This window comes from Notolepis coatsorum (genome assembly GCF_963971535.1).
Source record: "Notolepis coatsorum genome assembly, chromosome: 2".
NCBI classification, from domain to species: Eukaryota; Metazoa; Chordata; class Actinopteri; order Aulopiformes; family Paralepididae; genus Notolepis; species Notolepis coatsorum.
In genome coordinates this window covers 86,165,403-86,191,534 of record NC_140166.1, presented here as the reverse complement: position 1 = coordinate 86,191,534, position 26,132 = coordinate 86,165,403, and the positions used below count along the sequence as shown (strand labels likewise).

The 26,132-nt window shown below is 41.4% G+C and overlaps 1 protein-coding gene across 3 annotated transcripts in view; it reads right to left on the bottom strand.

Annotated features, from left to right (window-relative positions):
- Positions 1-26,132, bottom strand: part of arnt2 (aryl-hydrocarbon receptor nuclear translocator 2) — a 376,808-nt gene that overhangs the window by 110,608 nt on the left and 240,068 nt on the right. For all 3 annotated transcript variants that reach the window (XM_084307418.1, XM_084307419.1, XM_084307420.1), the window contains exon 10: positions 25,293-25,427. In XM_084307418.1, coding sequence (XP_084163544.1) covers positions 25,293-25,427 — 135 coding nt within the window. The remainder of the gene's footprint in view (positions 1-25,292; positions 25,428-26,132) is intronic.

Genomic DNA, 26,132 nt, shown 5'->3' with positions numbered 1-26,132 from the left:
TGTAGATACTGAAGGAGTCAGAATGATACTGTGTGTAGATACTGAAGGAGTCAGAATGGTACTGTGTGTAGATACTGAAGGAGTCAGAATGATACTGTAGATACTGAAGGAGTCAGAATGATACTGTGTGTAGATACTGAAGGAGTCAGAATGATACTGTGTGTAGATACTGAAGGAGTCAGAATGATACTGTGTGTAGATACTGAAGGAGTCAGAATGGTACTGTAGATACTGTAGGAGTCAGAATGATACTGTGTGTAGATACTGTAGGAGTCAGAATGGTACTGTGTGTAGATACTGAAGGAGTCAGAATGATACTGTGTGTAGATACTGTAGGAGTCAGAATGGTACTGTGTGTAGATACTGAAGGAGTCAGAATGATACTGTGTGTAGATACTGTAGGAGTCAGAATGATACTGTGTGTAGATACTGTAGGAGTCAGAATGGTACTGTAGATACTGTAGGAGTCAGAATGGTACTGTAGATACTGAAGGAGTCAGAATGATACTGTAGATACTGTAGGAGTCAGAATGGTACTGTAGATACTGAAGGAGTCAGAATGATACTGTGTGTAGATACTGTAGGAGTCAGAATGGTACTGTAGATACTGTAGGAGTCAGAATGATACTGTAGATACTGTAGGAGTCAGAATGATACTGTAGATACTGTAGGAGTCAGAATGGTACTGTAGATACTGTAGGAGTCAGAATGATACTGTGTGTAGATACTGTAGGAGTCAGAATGATACTGTAGATACTGTAGGAGTCAGAATGGTACTGTAGATACTGAAGGAGTCAGAATGGTACTGTACTTACTGTAGGAGTCAGAATGGTGCTGTAGGAGTCAGAATGGTACTGTAGGAGTCAGAGTGGTACTGTAGATACTGAAGGAGTCAGAATGGTACTGTACTTACTGTAGGAGTCAGAATGGTACTGTAGGAGTCAGAATGGTACTGTAGATAATGTAGGAGTCAGAATGGTACTGTAGATACTGTAGGAGTCAGAATGATACTGTAGATACTGTAGGAGTCAGAATGGTACTGTAGATACTGTAGGAGTCAGAATGGTACTGTAGATACTGTAGGAGTCAGAATGGTACTGTAGGAGTCAGAATGGTACTGTAGATACTGAAGGAGTCAGAATGGTACTGTGTGTAGATACTGAAGGAGTCAGAATGATACTGTAGATACTGTAGGAGTCAGAATGGTACTGTGTGTAGATACTGTAGGAGTCAGAATGGTACTGTGTGTAGATACTGAAGGAGTCAGAATGATACTGTAGATACTGTAGGAGTCAGAATGGTACTGTGTGTAGATACTGAAGGAGTCAGAATGATACTGTGTGTAGATACTGTAGGAGTCAGAATGATACTGTAGATACTGTAGGAGTCAGAATGGTACTGTAGATACTGTAGGAGTCAGAATGGTACTGTAGATACTGTAGGAGTCAGAATGGTACTGTAGATACTGTAGGAGTCAGAATGGTACTGTAGATACTGTAGGGAGTCAGAATGATACTGTAGATACTGTAGGAGTCAGAATGGTACTGTAGATACTGAAGGAGTCAGAATGATACTGTAGATACTGAAGGAGTCAGAATGGTACTGTGTGTAGATACTGTAGGAGTCAGAATGATACTGTAGATACTGAAGGAGTCAGAATGGTACTGTGTGTAGATACTGTAGGGAGTCAGAATGATACTGTAGATACTGAAGGAGTCAGAATGGTACTGTGTGTAGATACTGTAGGAGTCAGAATGGTACTGTGTGTAGATACTGTAGGAGTCAGAATGATACTGTGTGTAGATACTGTAGGAGTCAGAATGGTACTGTAGATACTGTAGGAGTCAGAATGATACTGTGTGTAGATACTGTAGGAGTCAGAATGGTACTGTAGATACTGTAGGAGTCAGAATGATACTGTAGATACTGTAGGAGTCAGAATGATACTGTGTGTAGATACTGTATGAGTCAGAATGGTACTGTGTGTAGATACTGTAGGAGTCAGAATGATACTGTGTGTAGATACTGAAGGAGTCAGAATGATACTGTAGATACTGTAGGAGTCAGAATGATACTGTGTGTAGATACTGAAGGAGTCAGAATGATACTGTAGATACTGTAGGAGTCAGAATGGTACTGTAGATACTGTAGGAGTCAGAATGATACTGTGTGTAGATACTGTAGGAGTCAGAATGGTACTGTAGATACTGTAGGAGTCAGAATGGTACTGTAAATACTGTAGGAGTCAGAATGATACTGTGTGTAGATACTGTAGGAGTCAGAATGATACTGTGTGTAGATACTGTAGGAGTCAGAATGATACTGTGTGTAGATACTGTAGGAGTCAGAATGATACTGTGTGTAGATACTGTAGGAGTCAGAATGGTACTGTAGATACTGAAGGAGTCAGAATGATACTGTGTGTAGATACTGAAGGAGTCAGAATGATACTGTAGATACTGAAGGAGTCAGAATGGTACTGTAGATACTGTAGGAGTCAGAATGATACTGTGTGTAGATACTGAAGGAGTCAGAATGATACTGTGTGTAGATACTGAAGGAGTCAGAATGATACTGTGTGTAGATACTGAAGGAGTCAGAATGGTACTGTGTGTAGATACTGAAGGAGTCAGAATGATACTGTAGATACTGAAGGAGTCAGAATGATACTGTAGATACTGAAGGAGTCAGAATGATACTGTGTGTAGATACTGAAGGAGTCAGAATGGTACTGTGTGTAGATACTGTAGGAGTCAGAATGATACTGTGTGTAGATACTGAAGGAGTCAGAATGGTACTGTGTGTAGATACTGTAGGAGTCAGAATGGTACTGTGTGTAGATACTGAAGGAGTCAGAATGGTACTGTGTGTAGATACTGTAGGAGTCAGAATGGTACTGTGTGTAGATACTGAAGGAGTCAGAATGATACTGTGTGTAGATACTGTAGGAGTCAGAATGATACTGTGTGTAGATACTGTAGGAGTCAGAATGGTACTGTAGATACTGTAGGAGTCAGAATGGTACTGTAGATACTATAGGAGTCAGAATGATACTGTAGATACTGTAGGAGTCAGAATGGTACTGTAGATACTGTAGGAGTCAGAATGATACTGTAGATACTGTAGGAGTCAGAATGGTACTGTAGATACTGTAGGAGTCAGAATGGTACTGTAGATACTGTAGGAGTCAGAATGGTACTGTAGATACTATAGGAGTCAGAATGATACTGTAGATACTGTAGGAGTCAGAATGGTACTGTAGATACTGTAGGAGTCAGAATGGTACTGTAGATACTATAGGAGTCAGAATGATACTGTAGATACTGTAGGAGTCAGAATGGTACTGTAGATACTGTAGGAGTCAGAATGATACTGTAGATACTGTAGGAGTCAGAATGGTACTGTAGATACTGTAGGAGTCAGAATGGTACTGTAGATACTGTAGGAGTCAGAATGGTACTGTAGATACTATAGGAGTCAGAATGATACTGTAGATACTGTAGGAGTCAGAATGGTACTGTAGATACTGTAGGAGTCAGAATGGTACTGTAGATACTGTAGGAGTCAGAATGATACTGTAGATACTGTAGGAGTCAGAATGGTACTGTGTGTAGATACTGAAGGAGTCAGAATGATACTGTGTGTAGATACTGTAGGAGTCAGAATGATACTGTAGATACTGTAGGAGTCAGAATGGTACTGTAGATACTGTAGGAGTCAGAATGGTACTGTAGATACTGTAGGAGTCAGAATGGTACTGTAGATACTGTAGGAGTCAGAATGGTACTGTAGATACTGTAGGGAGTCAGAATGATACTGTAGATACTGTAGGAGTCAGAATGGTACTGTAGATACTGAAGGAGTCAGAATGATACTGTAGATACTGAAGGAGTCAGAATGGTACTGTGTGTAGATACTGTAGGAGTCAGAATGATACTGTAGATACTGAAGGAGTCAGAATGGTACTGTGTGTAGATACTGTAGGGAGTCAGAATGATACTGTAGATACTGAAGGAGTCAGAATGGTACTGTGTGTAGATACTGTAGGAGTCAGAATGGTACTGTGTGTAGATACTGTAGGAGTCAGAATGATACTGTGTGTAGATACTGTAGGAGTCAGAATGGTACTGTAGATACTGTAGGAGTCAGAATGATACTGTGTGTAGATACTGTAGGAGTCAGAATGGTACTGTAGATACTGTAGGAGTCAGAATGATACTGTAGATACTGTAGGAGTCAGAATGATACTGTGTGTAGATACTGTATGAGTCAGAATGGTACTGTGTGTAGATACTGTAGGAGTCAGAATGATACTGTGTGTAGATACTGAAGGAGTCAGAATGATACTGTAGATACTGTAGGAGTCAGAATGATACTGTGTGTAGATACTGAAGGAGTCAGAATGATACTGTAGATACTGTAGGAGTCAGAATGGTACTGTAGATACTGTAGGAGTCAGAATGATACTGTGTGTAGATACTGTAGGAGTCAGAATGGTACTGTAGATACTGTAGGAGTCAGAATGGTACTGTAAATACTGTAGGAGTCAGAATGATACTGTGTGTAGATACTGTAGGAGTCAGAATGATACTGTGTGTAGATACTGTAGGAGTCAGAATGATACTGTGTGTAGATACTGTAGGAGTCAGAATGATACTGTGTGTAGATACTGTAGGAGTCAGAATGGTACTGTAGATACTGAAGGAGTCAGAATGATACTGTGTGTAGATACTGAAGGAGTCAGAATGATACTGTAGATACTGAAGGAGTCAGAATGGTACTGTAGATACTGTAGGAGTCAGAATGATACTGTGTGTAGATACTGAAGGAGTCAGAATGATACTGTGTGTAGATACTGAAGGAGTCAGAATGATACTGTGTGTAGATACTGAAGGAGTCAGAATGGTACTGTGTGTAGATACTGAAGGAGTCAGAATGATACTGTAGATACTGAAGGAGTCAGAATGATACTGTAGATACTGAAGGAGTCAGAATGATACTGTGTGTAGATACTGAAGGAGTCAGAATGGTACTGTGTGTAGATACTGTAGGAGTCAGAATGATACTGTGTGTAGATACTGAAGGAGTCAGAATGGTACTGTGTGTAGATACTGTAGGAGTCAGAATGGTACTGTGTGTAGATACTGAAGGAGTCAGAATGGTACTGTGTGTAGATACTGTAGGAGTCAGAATGGTACTGTGTGTAGATACTGAAGGAGTCAGAATGATACTGTGTGTAGATACTGTAGGAGTCAGAATGATACTGTGTGTAGATACTGTAGGAGTCAGAATGGTACTGTAGATACTGTAGGAGTCAGAATGGTACTGTAGATACTATAGGAGTCAGAATGATACTGTAGATACTGTAGGAGTCAGAATGGTACTGTAGATACTGTAGGAGTCAGAATGATACTGTAGATACTGTAGGAGTCAGAATGGTACTGTAGATACTGTAGGAGTCAGAATGGTACTGTAGATACTGTAGGAGTCAGAATGGTACTGTAGATACTATAGGAGTCAGAATGATACTGTAGATACTGTAGGAGTCAGAATGGTACTGTAGATACTGTAGGAGTCAGAATGGTACTGTAGATACTATAGGAGTCAGAATGATACTGTAGATACTGTAGGAGTCAGAATGGTACTGTAGATACTGTAGGAGTCAGAATGATACTGTAGATACTGTAGGAGTCAGAATGGTACTGTAGATACTGTAGGAGTCAGAATGGTACTGTAGATACTGTAGGAGTCAGAATGGTACTGTAGATACTATAGGAGTCAGAATGATACTGTAGATACTGTAGGAGTCAGAATGGTACTGTAGATACTGTAGGAGTCAGAATGGTACTGTAGATACTGTAGGAGTCAGAATGATACTGTAGATACTGTAGGAGTCAGAATGGTACTGTAGATACTGTAGGAGTCAGAATGATACTGTAGATACTGTAGGAGTCAGAATGGTACTGTAGATACTGTAGGAGTCAGAATGATACTGTGTGTAGATACTGTAGGGAGTCAGAATGGTACTGTAGATACTATAGGAGTCAGAATGATACTGTAGATACTGTAGGAGTCAGAATGGTACTGTAGATACTGTAGGAGTCAGAATGGTACTGTAGATACTGTAGGAGTCAGAATGATACTGTAGATACTGTAGGAGTCAGAATGGTACTGTAGATACTGTAGGAGTCAGAATGATACTGTAGATACTGTAGGAGTCAGAATGGTACTGTAGATACTATAGGAGTCAGAATGATACTGTAGATACTGTAGGAGTCAGAATGGTACTGTAGATACTGTAGGAGTCAGAATGGTACTGTAGATACTGTAGGAGTCAGAATGATACTGTAGATACTGTAGGAGTCAGAATGGTACTGTAGATACTGTAGGAGTCAGAATGATACTGTAGATACTGTAGGAGTCAGAATGGTACTGTAGATACTGTAGGAGTCAGAATGATACTGTGTGTAGATACTGTAGGGAGTCAGAATGGTACTGTAGATACTGTAGGAGTCAGAATGGTACTGTAGATACTGTAGGAGTCAGAATGGTACTGTAGATACTGTAGGAGTCAGAATGGTACTGTGGATACTGTAGGAGTCAGAATGGTACTGTACTTACTGTAGGAGTCAGAATGGTACTGTAGGAGTCAGAATGGTACTGTAGGAGTCAGAATGGTACTGTAGATACTGTAGGAGTCAGAATGGTACTGTAGGAGTCAGAATGGTACTGTAGATACTGTAGGAGTCAGAATGGTACTGTAGATACTGTAGGAGTCAGAATGGTACTGTACTTACTGTAGGAGTCAGAATGGTACTGTATATACTGTAGGGAGTCAGAATGGTACTGTACTTACTGTAGGAGTCAGAATGGTACTGTAGATACTGTAGGAGTCAGAATGGTACTGTACTTACTGTAGGAGTCAGAATGGTACTGTAGGAGTCAGAATGGTACTGTACTTACTGTAGGAGTCAGAATGATACTGTACTTACTGTAGGAGTCAGAATGGTGGTGTAGATACTGTAGGAGTCAGAATGATACTGTGTGTAGATACTGTAGGAGTCAGAATGGTACTGTACTTACTGTAGGAGTCAGAATGGTACTGTAGATACTGTAGGAGTCAGAATGGTACTGTAGACACTGTAGGAGTCAGAATGGTGGTGTAGATACTGTAGGAGTCAGAATGATACTGTACTTACTGTAGGAGTCAGAATGGTACTGTAGATACTGTAGGAGTCAGAATGGTACTGTAGATACTGTAGGAGTCAGAATGGTGCTGTAGATACTGTAGGAGTCAGAATGGTACTGTGTGTAGATACTGTAGGAGTCAGAATGGTGCTGTAGATACTGTAGGAGTCAGAATGGTACTGTACTTACTGTAGGAGTCAGAATGGTACTGTAGATACTGTAGGAGTCAGAATGGTACTGTAGATACTGTAGGAGTCAGAATTGTACTGTAGATACTATAGGAGTCAGAATGATACTGTAGATACTGTAAGAGTCAGAATGGTACTGTGTGTAGATACTGTAGGAGTCAGAATGATACTGTGTGTAGATACTGAAGGAGTCAGAATGGTACTGTGTGTAGATACTGTAGGAGTCAGAATGGTACTGTAGATACTGTAGGAGTCAGAATGGTACTGTGTGTAGATACTGTAGGAGTCAGAATGATACTGTGTGTAGATACTGAAGGAGTCAGAATGATACTGTGTGTAGATACTGTAGGAGTCAGAATGATACTGTGTGTAGATACTGTAGGAGTCAGAATGGTACTGTGTGTAGATACTGTAGGAGTCAGAATGGTACTGTGTGTAGATACTGTAGGAGTCAGAATGATACTGTGTGTAGATACTGTAGGAGTCAGAATGGTACTGTGTGTAGATACTGTAGGGAGTCAGAATGGTACTGTGTGTAGATACTGTAGGAGTCAGAATGATACTGTAGATACTGAAGGAGTCAGAATGATACTGTAGATACTGAAGGAGTCAGAATGATACTGTGTGTAGATACTGAAGGAGTCAGAATGATACTGTGTGTAGATACTGTAGGAGTCAGAATGGTACTGTGTGTAGATACTGAAGGAGTCAGAATGATACTGTGTGTAGATACTGAAGGAGTCAGAATGATACTGTGTGTAGATACTGAAGGAGTCAGAATGATACTGTAGATACTGTAGGAGTCAGAATGGTACTGTAGATACTGTAGGAGTCAGAATGATACTGTGTGTAGATACTGTAGGAGTCAGAATGGTACTGTAGATACTGTAGGAGTCAGAATGGTACTGTAGATACTGTAGGAGTCAGAATGGTACTGTAGATACTGTAGGAGTCAGAATGGTACTGTAGATACTGTAGGAGTCAGAATGATACTGTGTGTAGATACTGTAGGAGTCAGAATGATACTGTGTGTAGATACTGTAGGAGTCAGAATGGTACTGTAGATACTGTAGGAGTCAGAATGATACTGTGTGTAGATACTGTAGGAGTCAGAATGATACTGTGTGTAGATACTGAAGGAGTCAGAATGGTACTGTGTGTAGATACTGTAGGAGTCAGAATGGTACTGTGTGTAGATACTGTAGGAGTCAGAATGATACTGTGTGTAGATACTGAAGGAGTCAGAATGGCACGGCTCCGACATGAAAATATGCATTTAAATTTTTAGACAACTGTTTGAAAATGTGCTGAGCTACTGATGTTAACCGGGGGAGTTGGTGGTAAGATAATATAAGCTATTCCTTCATTGATCCCCTTGGGGAAATTTGGGTGTCATAGCAGCATGGGGAGGGGAGGGGAGGTACAGGTATGGGCAGGGTAATAGTAGAAAGACATAAATATAGGCAATACAATTCAATCTGAATATAACGATATGACAAAAATAAACAGTTCAAAGAATATAATTACTGTAAATCTGAATGCAAAAATCGGAGACAAATATGGTCTACAGAGAGTAGCGCAGGGGAGAGAACACACACCTAAAGGCAAGATACAATATCTAATATACTATATGGTTTCCTTGCACAACGCATTTGAATGTGTTTCAGAAGTGTTTTCTAACAGCCTTCTAATAGCCTCACATTTGGTCCTAATGGTTGATTTGTGCTCCAGGAGGCGCCATCCCTCTCTCCACATCACTGGTGATGATACCCCCAACCAACCAGAAACACACAAACACCACTTTAAGTATCGTACCATACACTCTTGAGTACCCATTCTATACATTCACTTTACTTAACAGCGTAGACTTTAGAGTCTAAAGTTTAGACCATTATGTTTGGGTCATTGGACAAAAACCATTAAGATGCACCGTATTAGCCTCCCTTAAATTAACTATGCTTTATATGACAGGATGTAATAACTTGCCAGGTTGGGTGTGAACTGTATAGTCCATCGTTTTATGATTTGAGAAATGCATCACTGTCTAGCTGAGTCTATTGAATGTTTAGAAATGTTAACGTCTCCCTCCTAAGGGTTTATTCTCCAAGGACATTTACACATGAAAGGAGTTTGGCTTGGTGCTCGCTCACACAGGAGACAAAAGAAACACATCTAGAACTAGAATAATGAACAATCTCTCCGCTTTACTTCCCCATTCAACATTTTACTGGGTAGGTGACAGAAATAAGATAATTATTGCCAATCTCAGCAGACCCAGGCTATGAATCCATATGGTGGTGTGAGAGGAAAGGTCACAGGGTCACCAAGATCGACATGTTTTTCCTGCTAGGGGTCATGAATGAACACATTAAGGCCATGTCCAAACGAAGACGGATCCGATCTTTTTCGTTTTCATTTAGTTTCAGTTTAGTTTCATCCGTAAAAACGTAATCGTCTCAAGAAATAAGTGCGTGCCACAAATTTACAAAATAAATGTCTTTCCTGTTTTAGACGTTGCTCTTTTATTTTGAAACCCCCCGACCGGAAGTGTTATCGTTGTTTTGAGCTGACGCTAGTTTCCAACGGATAGAAGAGACACACGCGGCGCAAATGCAGCTTCACAAGCAGTCGGTGATGAAGAGGAGGAAGAGCTGCTGATTTTAAATATCGGCAGGAGAGAGAGCCGTATATAATATAATAGCCCCATGGTGCGGTCGGAGACAGCTCGAACTAACGTTACCTGTTGTATTAAATTAATTGATGTTTAACTTGTCTCTGTGTCCAGTCCTTTCGACTAGCTCCACCCGTGCATTGTAAACAATGAATGATGCATGTAATTGTATTAACGTTACTGTGTGTTGTAGCTGTTAATAAATTCTGAATGGCATTAACGTTAGTTGGGTATGCTAGTACTAATGTTGATAGCATTGAATAGCATTCCATAAAAGACATCAAGCATGTTTGTATGAATCAAAAGGGTAAATTCCGGGTACCCTGTTTAAGCGTGGTATCGATTGTAGTATCTGTATCAATGCAACCCGACAGCTAGGAATAAAAGCATGAACTGGTGGTGACTCAATGACGCAGCAGGAGCCGTGAGACGAGGAAAGCAGCGACGTGGCAGACGCTGGATCTGAACTGCTTCCATGGAAATCAACAGAGGGGTTCCCACTCAAAACACAAAACCTTGTTTTCTCAGCCTACAATGAAATGACTCGCCGACCGAGTTTCCCATGAACACCAATATACCATCAATATTCAGGATACTCAAGATTTTGCTTCTAGAGTTATGTAAACACCCTGCACTTTTTTGTAATAACATGGACAATCTCTTAAAAGAACACGCCAACATTTTGGGAAATTAGCTTATCGTCTTCTCCAGAGAGATAAGAAGATGGATACCAGTAAGGCTGAGACCACTTATCGATTTATCGATAATTATCGATGTTTAAAACTTGTTTCTAAAAATAAAAAAATATATATATTATTTAACGTTATTTTGTGTGTGTGTGTGATAATAATATTTAAAATTGTATTTTTTTAATATATATATTTTTAATATATACAGTATGTTTCTATTTATTTATAATAATAATAAAAAAATATATAGATATTTATCGATAATTTTGTGCCGATTTATCGATTCTTCCAAATGGCATATCGTCTAAGCCTTAGATACCAGTTTCCTCTCTGTGCGTTCAGTAGAAAGCTATCTGGCTGCATGTTAGCCTAGCTTAGCACAATGAATGGAAGTGGACATGGCCGGTTAGCCTAGGCATTGTCCAACTAACACCTCCCCCGAAGGCTAACCGGCCATGTCCGCTTCCATTCATTGTGCTAAGCTAGGCTAACATGCAGCCAGGTTTCTACTGAATGCACAGAGAGGAAACTGGTATCTATCTTCTGTCTGGAGAAGACGGTAAGCTAATTTCCCAAAATGTTGGCGTGTTCCATATTGGAAACTTGAATATGATACCTGGGGTATACTCACAGTAGTCTTGTTTATACCGTAGTCTGTGTACTCCACAAATATCACAGTGTATATTTCACTCTATAAGAGCTTATCATTTATTTGACCTTTCTTCTTGACCAAAGGCTGCCTATCTGTCATCTTCTACTAGTTTAAAAATAACTGGAGAAACTACTGACTGTTTGGGTTGGGGGGGGGCACTGCTGTGAAGGAAGGGTGCACTGCATTTACAACACAAGACAAAATGAGAGCAACGCGGCATGCGACACAATAAGACACGCGTTTTATCTCGATTATCTTGATGATCGTGGGAAGACAGAACCGTAACTGAAAGTAAATGAATAGCCGAGCGGGAAGTAGCCTGGTTGTTCACATCAGGACAGCCGGAGTCGAACCCGGTGTCTCTTGCGTTGGTGACGAGCGCAATGTCCGCTGCGCCACCCAGCCGCCTGCTCCGCTGCTCTTTATAATCACATGTAGATCATCAATTAATAATGGTGTTTTTATATACCAATACACATAAATAACAATATATAATATAATAATAATTACAAAAATAATATAATATATAATCATCATTTTGCTCTTAGGTGTATTACTGGTGATGTTTATAGCACTCATCATTGCATCCTGTATGAAAGAGCTGGGTGGTTGTCTCTGTCTGAGAGACGTGAAAAGAGCCCTTATCTACACATATCTCTCATTGAAAAACAGTTGTCTTACATCACATCTATATTAGATTGGTCCATACATTGTACCTGTCTCAAGAGCGCCAGGACAGTCCAGAGAGAGTCTGTATCTCTCTATCACCTTGTGCTGTCTCCATCCCTTTTCTCTGTCTCTCCACTCCCACAACCTCACCCGTATCTATGTGTGCTTGTGTTTCTCTGCGTTCCCTCCTTCTCCCCTCATACCATCTGTGAGTTGGCAACCAGCAAACAATAATAATAATAATATAATATGAATTTATGTATCTGGTATATGTCCCATTCACTCGCGACTCGCAGAGAAAACAGACGTTCTGAACGTTCTAATCTGTTAACACCGACGGCAAAAGCAGACTGGCCGCTGCACCCGCCGCGTTGTGGGGCTTCCACGGTCTGGGTGTTTCTGGTGCTAGACAACGAGGGAACGCTCTTCACGTTATGTGTTATGAAATAGATGACCGTCAGAGCTAGCAAAACATTGGCTCACGGCTCAGAGACAAGTGCAGGAGATGAATTGATGTTGTGCCATCTGTCCGTGTCCGGGCCCCGCGGCAAACACCAGATATACATTACAGCATTCAGCCAATCAACAGAGAGGGTCTCGCACGCTGTGTTTGACCATCAATCAAGGAAGCAGATCATTTGAACAGCTGATGAGAGGAGGGGCCAATGTGGTGAGAAGCCGATAGGCCGAAACCATAAACACAAGAGCGGGCAGAGCCACCCTGTCCCATTTGCACTTAGGAATAATTATTTCTTAATATGTAGTCATGGTGATTGAGAGAGAAAGAAAGATTTATTTTTCTTTCACTTGAATCATTATTATTATTTTAATTATGATCTTGTTTATTTGTTTGCTTATCAGTTTGCTTGTTGTTGTTCTAAATATATTTTGAAATGACAATTGATAATTACAGATTTTGTGATTTGGGCTATTGTGTGTGGCCTGGTATTTATTGGGCATGCACTCTGAATGGGCACACATTCCAAACGGCATGCACTCTGATGGGCATGCACTCTGAACGGGCACTCCACTAGTACTCTTAAATCCTGAAAAAAAATTCCAACTGAAACAAAGAGGCTTGTTTACAGACCACTTGCTTCATGTACATAAACCTTTAATAAGTCATACAGTCGTGAAACAAGGCCAATGTATTGAAATGTATTAAATCATCTGCCAATACAATAGGGCTTGATCTGTCTCTTTGAACTGCTGCGGTCAGGCAAGCGATACCGGAGTCTCATGGCAAGCACAGAAAGACTCAGAAGAAGCTTCTATCCCCAGGCCATCAGGTTGCTCAACGAACAATAACACTATACAACAACCATCAGATGCACTCACACCAAACTCACATCAAATCATCTGCCAATACAATAGGACTTGATCTGCCTCTTTGAACTGCTGCGGTCAGGCAAGCGATACCGGAGTCTCATGGCAAGCACAGAAAGACTCAGAAGAAGCTTCTATCCCCAGGCCATCAGGTTGCTCAACGAACAATAGCACTATACAACAACCAACAGATGCACTCACAGCACACACGCACACACTCACTTTAAACAAACAACTCACTGCAGCACCCACTTACATTTACATTTACATTTAGTCATTTAGCTGACGCTTTTATCCAAAGCGACTTACAAGTTCTGTACGACAAGCCATCAGGAAGGGCACAACTCTATCAGCTGAGCAACAATGTTCATCAAAGTGTTGAGTGCTACAGTGTAGGTTAGTTTATTAGGACAAGTGCATGACAGTACGGTTAATTAGGGTTAGATTTTTTTTATATATATATATTTTTTTAATTCAGATAATGGTTGAAGAAGTGCGTCTTTAGTCGACGGCGAAAGATTGGACGTGATTCGGCTGTCCTAACTGGGGTGGGTAGTTCATTCCACCATTGTGGGGCAAGGACTGAGAATAGGCGACTTCTCTTTGATGACCCTCCCGGAGCTTGGATAGGAGTAGGTCTGAGGCGGCCAGAAGATGCAGAGCGTAGGGGTCTTGAGGGTGTGTAGTTAGAGACCATTGACCGGAGGTAGGCGGGAGCGGTTCCCTTTGCCGCACGGTATGCTAGGTCGAGGGCCTTGAAGCGGATTCGTGCAGCAATGGGGAGCCAGTGCAGGTCCCTAAGAAGTGGGGTGACATGGGCCGACTTCGGTAGGTTTGAGATCAGGCGGGCCGCTGCGTTCTGAATGAGTTGAAGAGGCTTAGTGGCAGTGGCCGGGAGGCCAGCGAGCAGTGCATTGCAGTAGTCGAGGCGGGAGATGACTGTTGATTGGACGAGGAGTTGGGTGGCTTCTTTTGTCAGGAAGGGGCGGATCCTTCTGACGTTGCTCAGGAGGAATCGGCAGGTTCTGGTCGTCGCACACTTTAGAACACCTAAACACACTTTATATTTATTGGCAAAGAATTTGCACTACAACCCATACCTCAGTACTTGAAACTTGAAGAAATCTACATACAAGGTCAAATCACTTTGCTACAATTGTCTTTTTCTCTTTCCAGTGAGCGCACACACACATTCTCTGCTGTCTGAACAATAGGACTCATTAAGCGTGTTCGTTGAATCTCTTAACATACCATTCTAGACCACAGCTCACTCTTTCACCCCCACTGCCCCCCTCCACGCCAGCATCCCCCAGCCTGTCAAATAACTCACACATACAGTTGACACTGTAAAACCCTGCAAAGATATGGGACATCTGCGAAACATTAAGGATTCAATCTGAGAACACATTAATAATCGAAAACAAAACAACCCCAAATAAAGTAACATTTTACGTGAAATGTTGATACATTGATTGAAGAGTGGGATTCAATTGTTCACCAGTTACGGTAAAGAATGGGCCAGATTCCCTGAGATTGAACCATCTCTCGGAGATGCGATGAAGCCAGGCTCGGAGTAGACGCTTCTCCCACGGCTCCCCGAAGGCTTTCATCTAAACCACAGACCCTTCCTTCAACCCATCCCCCTTCACTCTGCTGTCACCGCAATAAGTCTCGCTGTACAGTGGGCCGTGGCGACCGGAGCATACGGAAAACATCTAGGAACGTATATATCACTCACAGGGGTTAACTGTGCTGAGCCAGAGTTTGAATTCAGTTTCAACGTCCTCCATAAGCGCCCTGTCCACTTTAGCTACAGTCTGTCTACTGAGTATAAAGCACAGCACTGTACCAGTTGATGGGGACAGAGGTGAACAGTGAGAGAGAGAGAGAGAGAGAGAGAGAGAGAGAGAGAGAGAGAGAGAGAGAGAGAGAGAGAGAGAGAGAGAGAGAGAGAGAGAGAGAGAGAGAGAGAGAGAGAGAGAGACATACACTGATTGGCCGACTCTGAATGAAAACGATAATGGTAAGTTAAATTGAACCTTTATTAATCCTTGGGGGAAATTCATCCTCTGCATTTGACCCATCCTAACTATATATATTTATATATATATTATTATTTAGCAGCAGTGGGGCAGCCACCCAGTGCGGCACCCGGGGACCAACTCCAGTACCTTGGCCAAGGGCAATGGTCAGGAAACTTAAGGTGTCTTCTGGAGTAGGAGTAAACCGGATTATACAATGGCATGCAAATTTCTCGATTCTGATTGGCTGAAACAGTCAAGTTACACGTGGTTATTTGTCATAACCCCACGCTCTTGGTCCCAGGACCCGCCCACAACTGAATTTCTATCACTCCGCTGTGCGAGTTTTTAGAAATGCAAGCAAGATGGCGGACAGTAAACGTTACGAATGGATATGTTGATAGGGTCATAAAGACTAAATCAAAAATGATTCTGTCACGGCGAATGTGTTAGTTTCTTACACAATGTTGGATTATGTAATTAGTGGGTCATGAGTCATTGTGGAACAAAATAAAAATCGCGCGAATTGATTGATTGATTACCCCTAGGCATGGTCTAATTCTCATAACCCACTACTGTGCGTGATGTAATGCTTTAGTACCTAAAGGAAACCCACGCAAACGCGGAGAAAGAACATGCAAACTCCACACGCCCCCTGCTGGGGTTTGAACCCAGGGCCTTCTTGCTGTGAGGCAACAGTGCTAACCACTACACCACCGCACCTATGGATGATCCCTATGTTGAATCTGAAGTTGACCAGCTCTTTCTTCAACTTCCATGGCTGTAGGAATGTGTTACAAATGATGGAACCCTTTAGTAAAATCTCATCCATTTCTGCTCATTCCTTTTGACTAGATGATCACGTTGAACAATTGACATGTCATTCCTCGTAGTAAACACGTTATCGTAAAATTACCCCTCAGATATAATTAAATTGCATCCGAATGGGCCGAATACAATTTCCTAGAAAGAAAGTGCTGTGAAGCGTCTCTAATCTGGTTCCCAGGCGCCACTGTTGGCAGCGCTGCTCTGTCCTCTGGCAGGAGAGAGAAACCCTCACAAGTGTGGAGCACTGCTACTATTTATTTATTTTTATCATCGCATAGCAGGAACTGCTGGATAGCTTGCTTAGTACTGTAGCAAGCAGTCCTGATGTGGTGGTGGTTGCAGGTCGGTGGGGGTTGCACTGTTTTTGTGCTGGCTTTTCAAAGAGAATTGGCCTTTAGGTCAGCTTTTCAAAGGGAATTGACCTTTAGGACAGCTTTTCAAAGGGAATTGACCTTTAGGACAGCTTTTCAAAGGGAATTGGCCTTTAGGTCAGCTTTTCAAAGGGAATTGACCTTTAGGACAGCTTTTCAAAGGGAATTGACCTTTAGGACAGCTTTTCAAAGACAAGTTACCTTTAGGTCAGCTTTTCAAAGGGAATTGACCTTTAGGACAGCTTTTCAAAGACAAGTTACCTTTAGGTAAGCTTTTCAAAGGGAATTGACCTTTAGGACAGCTTTTCAAAGACAAGTTACCTTTAGGTAAGCTTTTCAAATGGAATTGACCTTTAGGACAGCTTTCCAAAAGGAATTGACCTTTAGGACAGCTTTTCAAAGATAATTTACCTTTAGGACAGCTTTTCAAAGATAATTTACCTTTAGGACAGCTTTACAAACTGACTTTAGCTTTAGGACAGCTTTTCAAAGATAAGTTACCTTTAGGACAGCTTTTCAAACTGAATGGGCATGCACTCTGAACGGGCATGCACTCTGAACAGCTACGTGCTGAACAGGCACTCCACTAGTACTCTTAAATCCTGAAAGAAATTCTAACTGAAACAAAGAGGCTTGTTTACAGACCACTTGCTTAACACTTTGAGTGCCAAAAAACGTAAAAAGTTATTTTTGGATAGTTTTTCCGTTTCTTCGATATTTTTATTCATTATTCATCCAGGGACCTTGGTGTTACCATAGGGAATGTGTCTGAGATCGCCAAAGTGCAATACCGTTCGCATCCAGCTAGACGGCGATATTGAGCACCCTTTGAAACCTTATATCTTGCCCTGTGTTACACTCAAATGTCTCCGGGCGCAGTTTTCTGGCGAGTGGAGCGGTTCTCCCGGTTGCATTGAAGCGCGTCAAATGCCCCCGATTCATATGTTGTGGTGGGTTATGTCGTGGACCAAATGGACATCGGATGGACCAGATGGCGATCAAACAATTGAAATATTATTTTTGGAATACTCCCAATCACAGGTAAGGACTATCTGACGTCAATTCTGGCTTGATCGTGCAATGTTTTTATACCGATCCAACTGATCAGCGTTTTTAGTGTTCAATACGAATGCCGTTACTGGCAATCAAATACTCAGAAATGACCCCCCCCTTTCATGCATTCATGATGAAACATAATACCTATTATAAACATTTGGTTTGGGAATAGTAGCGTGTCCAGGCAAAAAACGGCAACGCTTATAGTAGAATTCACGTATAAGACTATAACTCAGCCTTTGGGGAATTACCCCAGACCACTCTAAAACTATACTTATATTCACCACGGTATAACACGGGAACGTATGGATGAAAACATTTATTCTTTTTCACATATTGAACGATAGATAGTTGATGTCAAATGGGCCATAGTATTGTATCCATAACTATAATATAGAATATATATATAGCTCTACAAACAAGGTGACGCACTCCTATCTTTAAAGCGTGGCATTGCTACAACGGGATCCCGTCTAATCCCTGGCACTGAATGTGTTAAAGGGGAACTATCTTATAAATGGCCTTTTTGAGTGTTTAGCATTGTTTCCTAGCTATGTGAACTTATATTAATATGATCTATGTCTCAAAATTCTCATATTGGTGCATTCTTCCAATTCTCCTCTCACAATATTCACCCTCACTGAACTGAGTCGTTTGAAAATGTGCCTATATGTGATGTCATATAGTCACTGCTGCATGTTAATGTTCAAGAGGCGGCGCAGGCCACACAGTGGTTTAGGAGCCCAGGCTCAAAACAGCTCGAGATCTTGAGGTAGAAAAATGCTGTTTTTGAGGACTTGATTAGAAATACAATACAATGAATAAAAAAAAAATATATATTACAGAGGTGTTCCATAGACTCACAGGAATTGTGTAAAAGTGCCCAAATAGTGAAAGAAATAGTAAAATAGTTCCCCTTTAAGGAAGAGATCGGCCAATGAAGAATCTCTTAACATACCATTCTAGACCACAGCTCACTCTTTCACCCCCACTGCCCCCCTCCACCCCAGCATCTCCCGGCCTGCCAAATAACTCACACGTACATTTGCCACTGTAAAACCCTGCGAAGCTATGGGACATTTGCGAAACATAAGGATTCAATCTGAGAACACTTGAACACTTTCAGTACCGGCCATTAACATGGGAAAGCATGGTTAAATGCCACCATCCACTTCAATGATAGCGTTGTGAACGCATAATCTCTGTTTTAAATTATGGCTATGTGTCTAATTTGGCCGTCGCTTACCAATGACTTGTTTGCAGTCAACATTGTCAAAACGGATTGTTTTTTAATCGGTTCATTTCCGTTTTATAGCATTTTGAAAAGCCCTAGTTTTCAAGGAAAATATATAGATTCCGTGATAAAAGGCATTTACGGGAATATTCTGGAATACACAAACACGTTGTCATTTTTCGGCCTATTTATGAATAGTTTTCAAATAAACGCTAGATTATCGATAGTATATGTGTACTTATGCACGCTATAGAGGCGGGCTGAAATATTGATTCTCTCATTTCCTGATCGCACACACACACACACACGCACACACAGTCACACACACACACATAGGGCAAACGCTTATATCTCTGTGAAAATAGCTCTGATTATCCTAAGACTGGTAAAATAAATTCCTTACCCGAGATCAGATGTTATCCAAAAAGATTATTCCAATTCCTGATCGCCATTCCAAATATCGATCACGCTTATTGATTACAGTGTTGTGTACTGTAAATACATAATCCACGCGTTTTCCGGGCCGGCGAGCACAATGGATTCTTCAGTTGGCTTGAGGGAAAAGTAAAATGAGGAAACTGGCCACCCCGCCCCCCTTCGTCAGTGTAAAGTAATGGGGTGCAGTTACACAGGGAGAGTTTGTTTGTCGTATTTTTTTTTATTAGCGATTTGAATTCATATTTCATCAATCGAGCCTCACGCTAGTGTTGCAGACTCTCTCTGAGCTCAATTGGGAAAATACCGCCCCCTATCGTCTCTCCCTGTGTAACTGAAGCCCATTGGTTTAGACTAATGGGGGGGGGGGGGGGGGGGGGGGCGGTCCAGCCTCCTCATGTTACTTTTCCGACGAGGCATCTGAAGAGATCCAAGTTGATCGCCGACCCTCAGAACAGCGTGGATTATGTATTTCCAGTACCCAACGCTGAATCAATAAACGCGATCGATATTTGGAATGGCGATCAGGAATTGGAATAATCTTTTTGGAGAACATCTGATATGAGGTAAGCAATTTATTTTACCAGTCTTGGGGTAATCGGATCTTGACCTTGGTAATTTGACCTATATATCAACGTGTGCCCTATGTGTGTGTGTGGCTGTGAGTGTGTGCTCACTGATCAGGAAATGAGAGAATATATTTTTCAGATCACTTCTCTAGCATGCATAAGTACACATATACTATCGATAATCTAGCGTTTATTTGAAAACTATTCATAAATAGGCCAAAAAATTACAATGTTTTTTGTGTATGCCAGAATATTCCAGTAAATGCCGTTTATCACGGAATCTTTATATTTTCCTGAAAAACTAGGGCTTTTCAAAATGCTATAAAACGGAAATGAACCGATTAAAGGTCAACCTTCACGTTGTATTTTTGTTCAATAAACAATGTGGACTAGGCCAACAGTGACTTTCATGAAGAATGGAAAAAAAAGTATTGAAATTGACCCAGTTTTAGCGTTTTTATCAAACATTTTGTCTGCCCAACACAATCACCACGCACGTGCATATTTTAATCAATGGTTCATAACGTGCGTGTGTAATCGAAATGATCGTCACAACAGGTGCAGGGCACCAGGGGGCTCACCAGGGGGCGCTGAGAGTCACACACAGCTAGTGGCAGGCACTGATATATGCTTGCTACTACTAGCCGAATGAAAATGTATGTTTCACCTAACACTATTGCTCCGTGATTATAGCCACCCATCTCTAAAGCCACAACCACGTTACCATTTTTGTAATAATGTAAATCATTGTGTCGTTGTACACATATTGTGTTTATAACGTTAGTAGCTAACATAGCTTAGCTTGGTAGCTATTGTGCTAACAAAATATCCCGACAACCGGCTCGCTGGCCGGCATGAACGGCCGACCCAAAATGGTTCTCTCCTCTCTGTACACCCCGTCCCCACGGGTACCCTGCCGGGGAGCCCATGGACGCGACAACGGCGACAATGGTGGCAGCCTGTAGCCGTACTCGAGCCCGTAAAGGCTAGTGGTACACGATAGCTATGAGCTAACAACGGCCGCCGCTGTTGTCGCGTCCACAAGCTCCTCCGCAGGACACCCGCGAGGACGGGGGCACACAAAGAGGAGAGAACCATAGGCTAACGTCAGTGTAGTGGTCCCGACTGCCTGTAGCAGGGACGGCGGAGCTATAATAGGCTAACTGTGATGCACCGAGTGGGCCACCATTGAACTAGTACTATGACCCGGACGGGCAAGGCATTTCCTGAAGTGACGTCACGGCCGTGCTAGCATCTGATAAGCTTTTAGATTCGGCTCATTAATATGCAACTGTAGTGACGTCGGCGTTTGATAAGCTTTTTTGATTCGCGCGTGCATGTTATTCGTGCGTGGACCTTTTTAACTCTTTCAGGGTGGCATTTCCGGTGTCAAATGGAAAAAAATAAATAATGAAATTATATACCAATGATGTAAACTACCCATAATTGATCAGTAGGGTTTAACCTGGAGGTTGGGCTTTAAGAAACAATCCGTCTCGACAATGTTGACTGCAAACAAGTCATTGATAAACGACGAGCAGATTAGACACATAATTTAAGACAGAGATTATGCGTTCACAACGCTATCATTGAAGTGGGTGCTGGCATTCAACGGCGGTAAGGCGCACTGCATCGCCGGTAATCAAAGTGTTAAAGTGTGGCCTAGCTAGAACAGGATAAGGATAATAGCTGGCAGTGAATGAGTTAAGGACAGCTTTTCAAAGATCATTTACCTTTAGGTCAGCTTTTCAAAGATAATTTACCTTTAGGACAGCTTTTCAAAGATCATTTACCTTTAGGACAGCTTCTCAAAGATAATTTACCTTAGGACATCAAAAGGAATTGTATCAGAAAGGTATCATACCAAACCCTGTCTCATCAGTGGATCTCACTATAGAGCAGGAATATGTCAGCATTCATACAGATAAGTCCATACTCAAGCAGCCCCAGAGACATTCAAGATACACAGAAGATGTACCATCAGGCTCAGAGACATTCAAGATACACAGAAGATGTATCATCAGGCCCAGAGACATGGTAAAACGGCTTTGTGCTGGTTTAAAAACGATCTATCTGAAAGAACTCAGTGTGTCTCAGTAGAATATTATACCTCAGCTGCTCTTACTGTAAACAAAGGTGTTCCACAAGGTTCTATTTTGGCTCCTGTCTTGCTTCCTCTTTAACTCAGGCCATAGAGCTTCTACAGCATAGGTGTCAAACTCACGGCCCGCGGGCCAAATCCGGCCCGCCACGTCATTTGATGTGGCCCCCCAAGAGCTCAGGTAAAATTTTTTTTTTTTTTTTTTTTTTTTTTTTTACATTAATATTGGGTTAAAAAATAGCAGTGTTAAAATAATTGTGGGTTAATGCGTTAATAAAGCTTTAACTTTGACAGCCTTAGTTATTACACATTCTTACACATACATGTATGTTGAACATCTGAGGTAACAAAGGAAAAAAGCCAAAAACAGACATTCTTTGACAATTTTACAGCCCAAAATACAAAAAAGATCCAGGCGGAATAGGTAACAAAGGGTTGAAGAAATATTGTCTGAACTGTCAGATGCAAACTGGCTGTGTGACATAACCGAGCATCTCGCTCAATTGAATAAGAAGCTGTAGGGACGCAAACAAGTCCCACCCAAAACTTGACCAATATAGTTGTGAACTGAGACAACCCTTATTTTGTTATTTTTGAGTACAGTTACAGTTGTGTGTTCATGCAGACACATAATAGCAATTTCATTACGAATTGAAAATGGGGGACCCTGATGTAAACAAGTCGAAAGTCTTTCTCTGGTCTGCATCCCCTTAACAATTGTGTGTATTGAGCTGTACTGTACTGTACCCATTCTGCAATCTGTTCATTAAAGTTAATGAAACTATCTTCCATTAGTTGGATGTATGGCCTCTGCAAGGTTGTGTGCAGCCATTTGTTTTTGTAACATCTGCTACATCTGTCCCACGCGTTCTTTGCAGCTCACAGTTGTTAGTTCTGCCCCTCTTGACTGTGACAAAAAGGTTTTGAACAAACTTAATGTCATAGCTTGTATTTGATGATATTCTTCTTTGTTATTTACTTGAATGGTTTGATCATTGATTGGTGGAGTAATATGGGGTTCTGATAAACTAAAATTATTTGTTAAAATAACATAAGCTAACATATATTTTTACATTTATGCAAATGAATATGCAATATGTATAACTTGAATAAGTAATAAATACAGAAACACCATGTTTAACAATATGTAAATGTGTAGCTACATTTATTTTACATTACATTAACATTTATACGGTCTTTGGCCCTTTGAGGGCAACCATAATGCTGATGTGGCCCTCTGTGAAAATGAGTTTGACACCCCTGTTCTACAGGATGCTTTTAATACACTGCAACACTCCTTGCTAAGGCTAAGACTGGTCCTTAATGCAAAAAAGACCAAGTACATGACCTTTTCTCGCTTTCGAGCTAATACAGTTGTCCCTCCGATTCTGACACTGGAAGGGACATGCCTTGACAAAGTAGCATTCTACAAATATCTGGGCATATGGATTGATGAAAAGATGGCCTTTGATGTACCTACTGAGAAAACTTAGGGCTAAACTAGGCTTTTTCTTCCGTTTAAAGAAATGTTTCCCGTCTGAAGCCAGGAAGAGAATTGTGCAGAGTTCCTTTCTGTCTGTATTAGACTATGGCGATGTGATTTATATGCATGCTCCTTCCTCCCTGCTTAAAAAGCTGGATTATGCATACCATGCTGCTATACATTTTGTAACGGGTGCAGGCTCTCGCACCCACCACTGCACTTTGTATCAGTCTTTAGGATGGTCCTCTCTGTATCAAAGAAGACAATCACACATGTTGATTTTTATCCTGAAGTCATTGCTAGGTAAGCTGCCCTTATATATCTCCAGACTTCTGTCCTTTTATACTTGCTTTTTTAATACCAGACGAGCAGCAAATGGGATGCTTTTAAATGTTCCTTTGATGCAGTCAGAGCTTGGTAATGTTGCATTCTCTTACTATGCTCCCTTTATATGGAATACGCTGCAAGTGAAACTTTGTCTAGAGGCACTCCCTACTGTGAATGCTACGACTAGCCCTTCATGAAACATGTAACTGTTTTACCTGATGCTATTGCTGATTTGATTATGCTTCTTGCCACTGCACAAATGGCCTTCTGTGTTTGTATTTGATTTGTATGTTTTTTGTTTAATGCCCTTGTTTTTATGTTGAAACTTGTTGTGTGCCGTGTTGGTCAGGATTCCCTGGAAGAAGAGATCTTGTATCTCAATGGGACATTCCTGGATAAATAAAGGATAAATTCAACAACAAAAAAATCACATGAATACAAAGCATCTAGATACACAGAAGATGTCTGTTGTGAGGATTAGGCAAATTTCCAAACCGTATCATAAGGAATAAGCTGTATCAACGACACCGCAGACATGCACATTAATCAAAGGGACAATGTGATACATGTCTTATTTATTTATTTGACTGTATTTCTGTAATACCAGAAAGATGAAGAGACAGACAGATGGGGCACGACCCAGGTTCAAACCCACGACATTGCAAATACATTATTTAGTCTACCGAGTCACCCGGACGCCCACATAAAAACACATGTCGGAAGGATTAGGCGAATTTCCTCTGTGTATTGGATGTACAGTATAAGATACAACAACTATATTTCACATAGTAGCTCACAGGCGCGTAGGCTTGACAACTCAACAAAGGCCTCGCGTGGGCAGGCGTCACGGGATCGGATATGACTGTACGTCGGGGGGATTAGGAGAGTTTCCGAAGCGCTGATCGTCTTGTGACAAGCGTGGAATGCCAACAGGTGTTCATCTCTTTTATTTATATACACAAGGTATCTGCAGGTTTCAACAAGTTACATTTAAGAGTTTTTAAGACCATTTTAATACCACTTGGAGCTAAATTGAATACCAATGTCACAACCATGCTACCAAAAAAAACAACACTGATACTGAACTGGCGGCTGCACTTGCAGTGCCAATTTCCACGTTCCATACCAGCTCTCGCCAGACGCACCAAAAGCTTCCGGTTTCCAATACAAAACCATTTCATATACAGGTATTTAATATTATTTAATCTCCCGACAGCCGGACCCCTGCCCCAAAAATGTAATACTGTAGCTGTGCAAATAAGATTTTAGACTTTTACTGTAACCTCTTAAGCCCTAGCCATATTTTCTGAAAATTCACCTAAAAGTACATAACCAAGTAAATGGAAGATTGCTCCACCTCTACAAGGACCATTTGCATGTCAGGAATATTGTGTCCGTTACTGAGTAAATTACGATGACAGTGATGTGCAATTGTTTTTTCCGCATTATTTCTCTATGCGTTAAACGTTGAGATTTAAACTCACCTGAGGCTGGTAGCCAATTACGTTGATGCAGCGGGGGTCGACGAAGGTGATTACGCCATCAGAGTTGTGACGCGACAGGAACTCTGTGGGCACTGATAGGCCATTCATATCCATGGAAACTGGGGAGCTGGTCACCTGAGAGAAGAGAAGAATATGGAGAAGTCAGAGAATAGTGGATTAATGAGGCTAAATGGAGAAGAACGAGCAAATAATATATGTTTTTACCAAATGAGACGTTTTCTTCCTAACAAATATCAACCGTGTGAAGAAAGTGACCCCTAATGTTACTCGGAAATCAGTTGCTCTGAAATCCAAGTGTTTTTCTCAGACACACATTCGATGACAAGCCAGAGCACTTCATTTGTGTGTGTGTGTCTGTGTGTCTGTGTGTCTGTCTCTGTCTGTGTATGTGTGTGTGTGTGTGTGTGTGTGTGTGTGTGTGTGTGTGTGTCTGTGTGTCTGTCTGTCTGTCTGTCTGTCTGTCTGTCTGTCTGTCTGTCTGTCTGTCTGTCTGTCTGTCTGTCTGTCTGTCTGTCTGTCTGTCTGTCTGTGTGTGTGTGTGTGTGTGTGTGTGTGTGTGTGTGTGTGTGTGTGTGTGTGTGCGTGCGTGCAGAGGGCCCATTTAACCCGAGTGCAGCAGTTACTTGAATGCATACTTAAACAGGTGCACGGCCAGCCCTGCTCCCAGGTGTAATTAGCTTCACCAGGGCTGCTTAATTCAGCCATCCCCACACCACCTACAACCTTACATAGAGGCATTTGTATGTCTCAGGTAATTGCAAAAAAATTTGGTAAATTGATAGTTTGGTGGCGGTAGTGGTCTGCATTTATATAACAGAT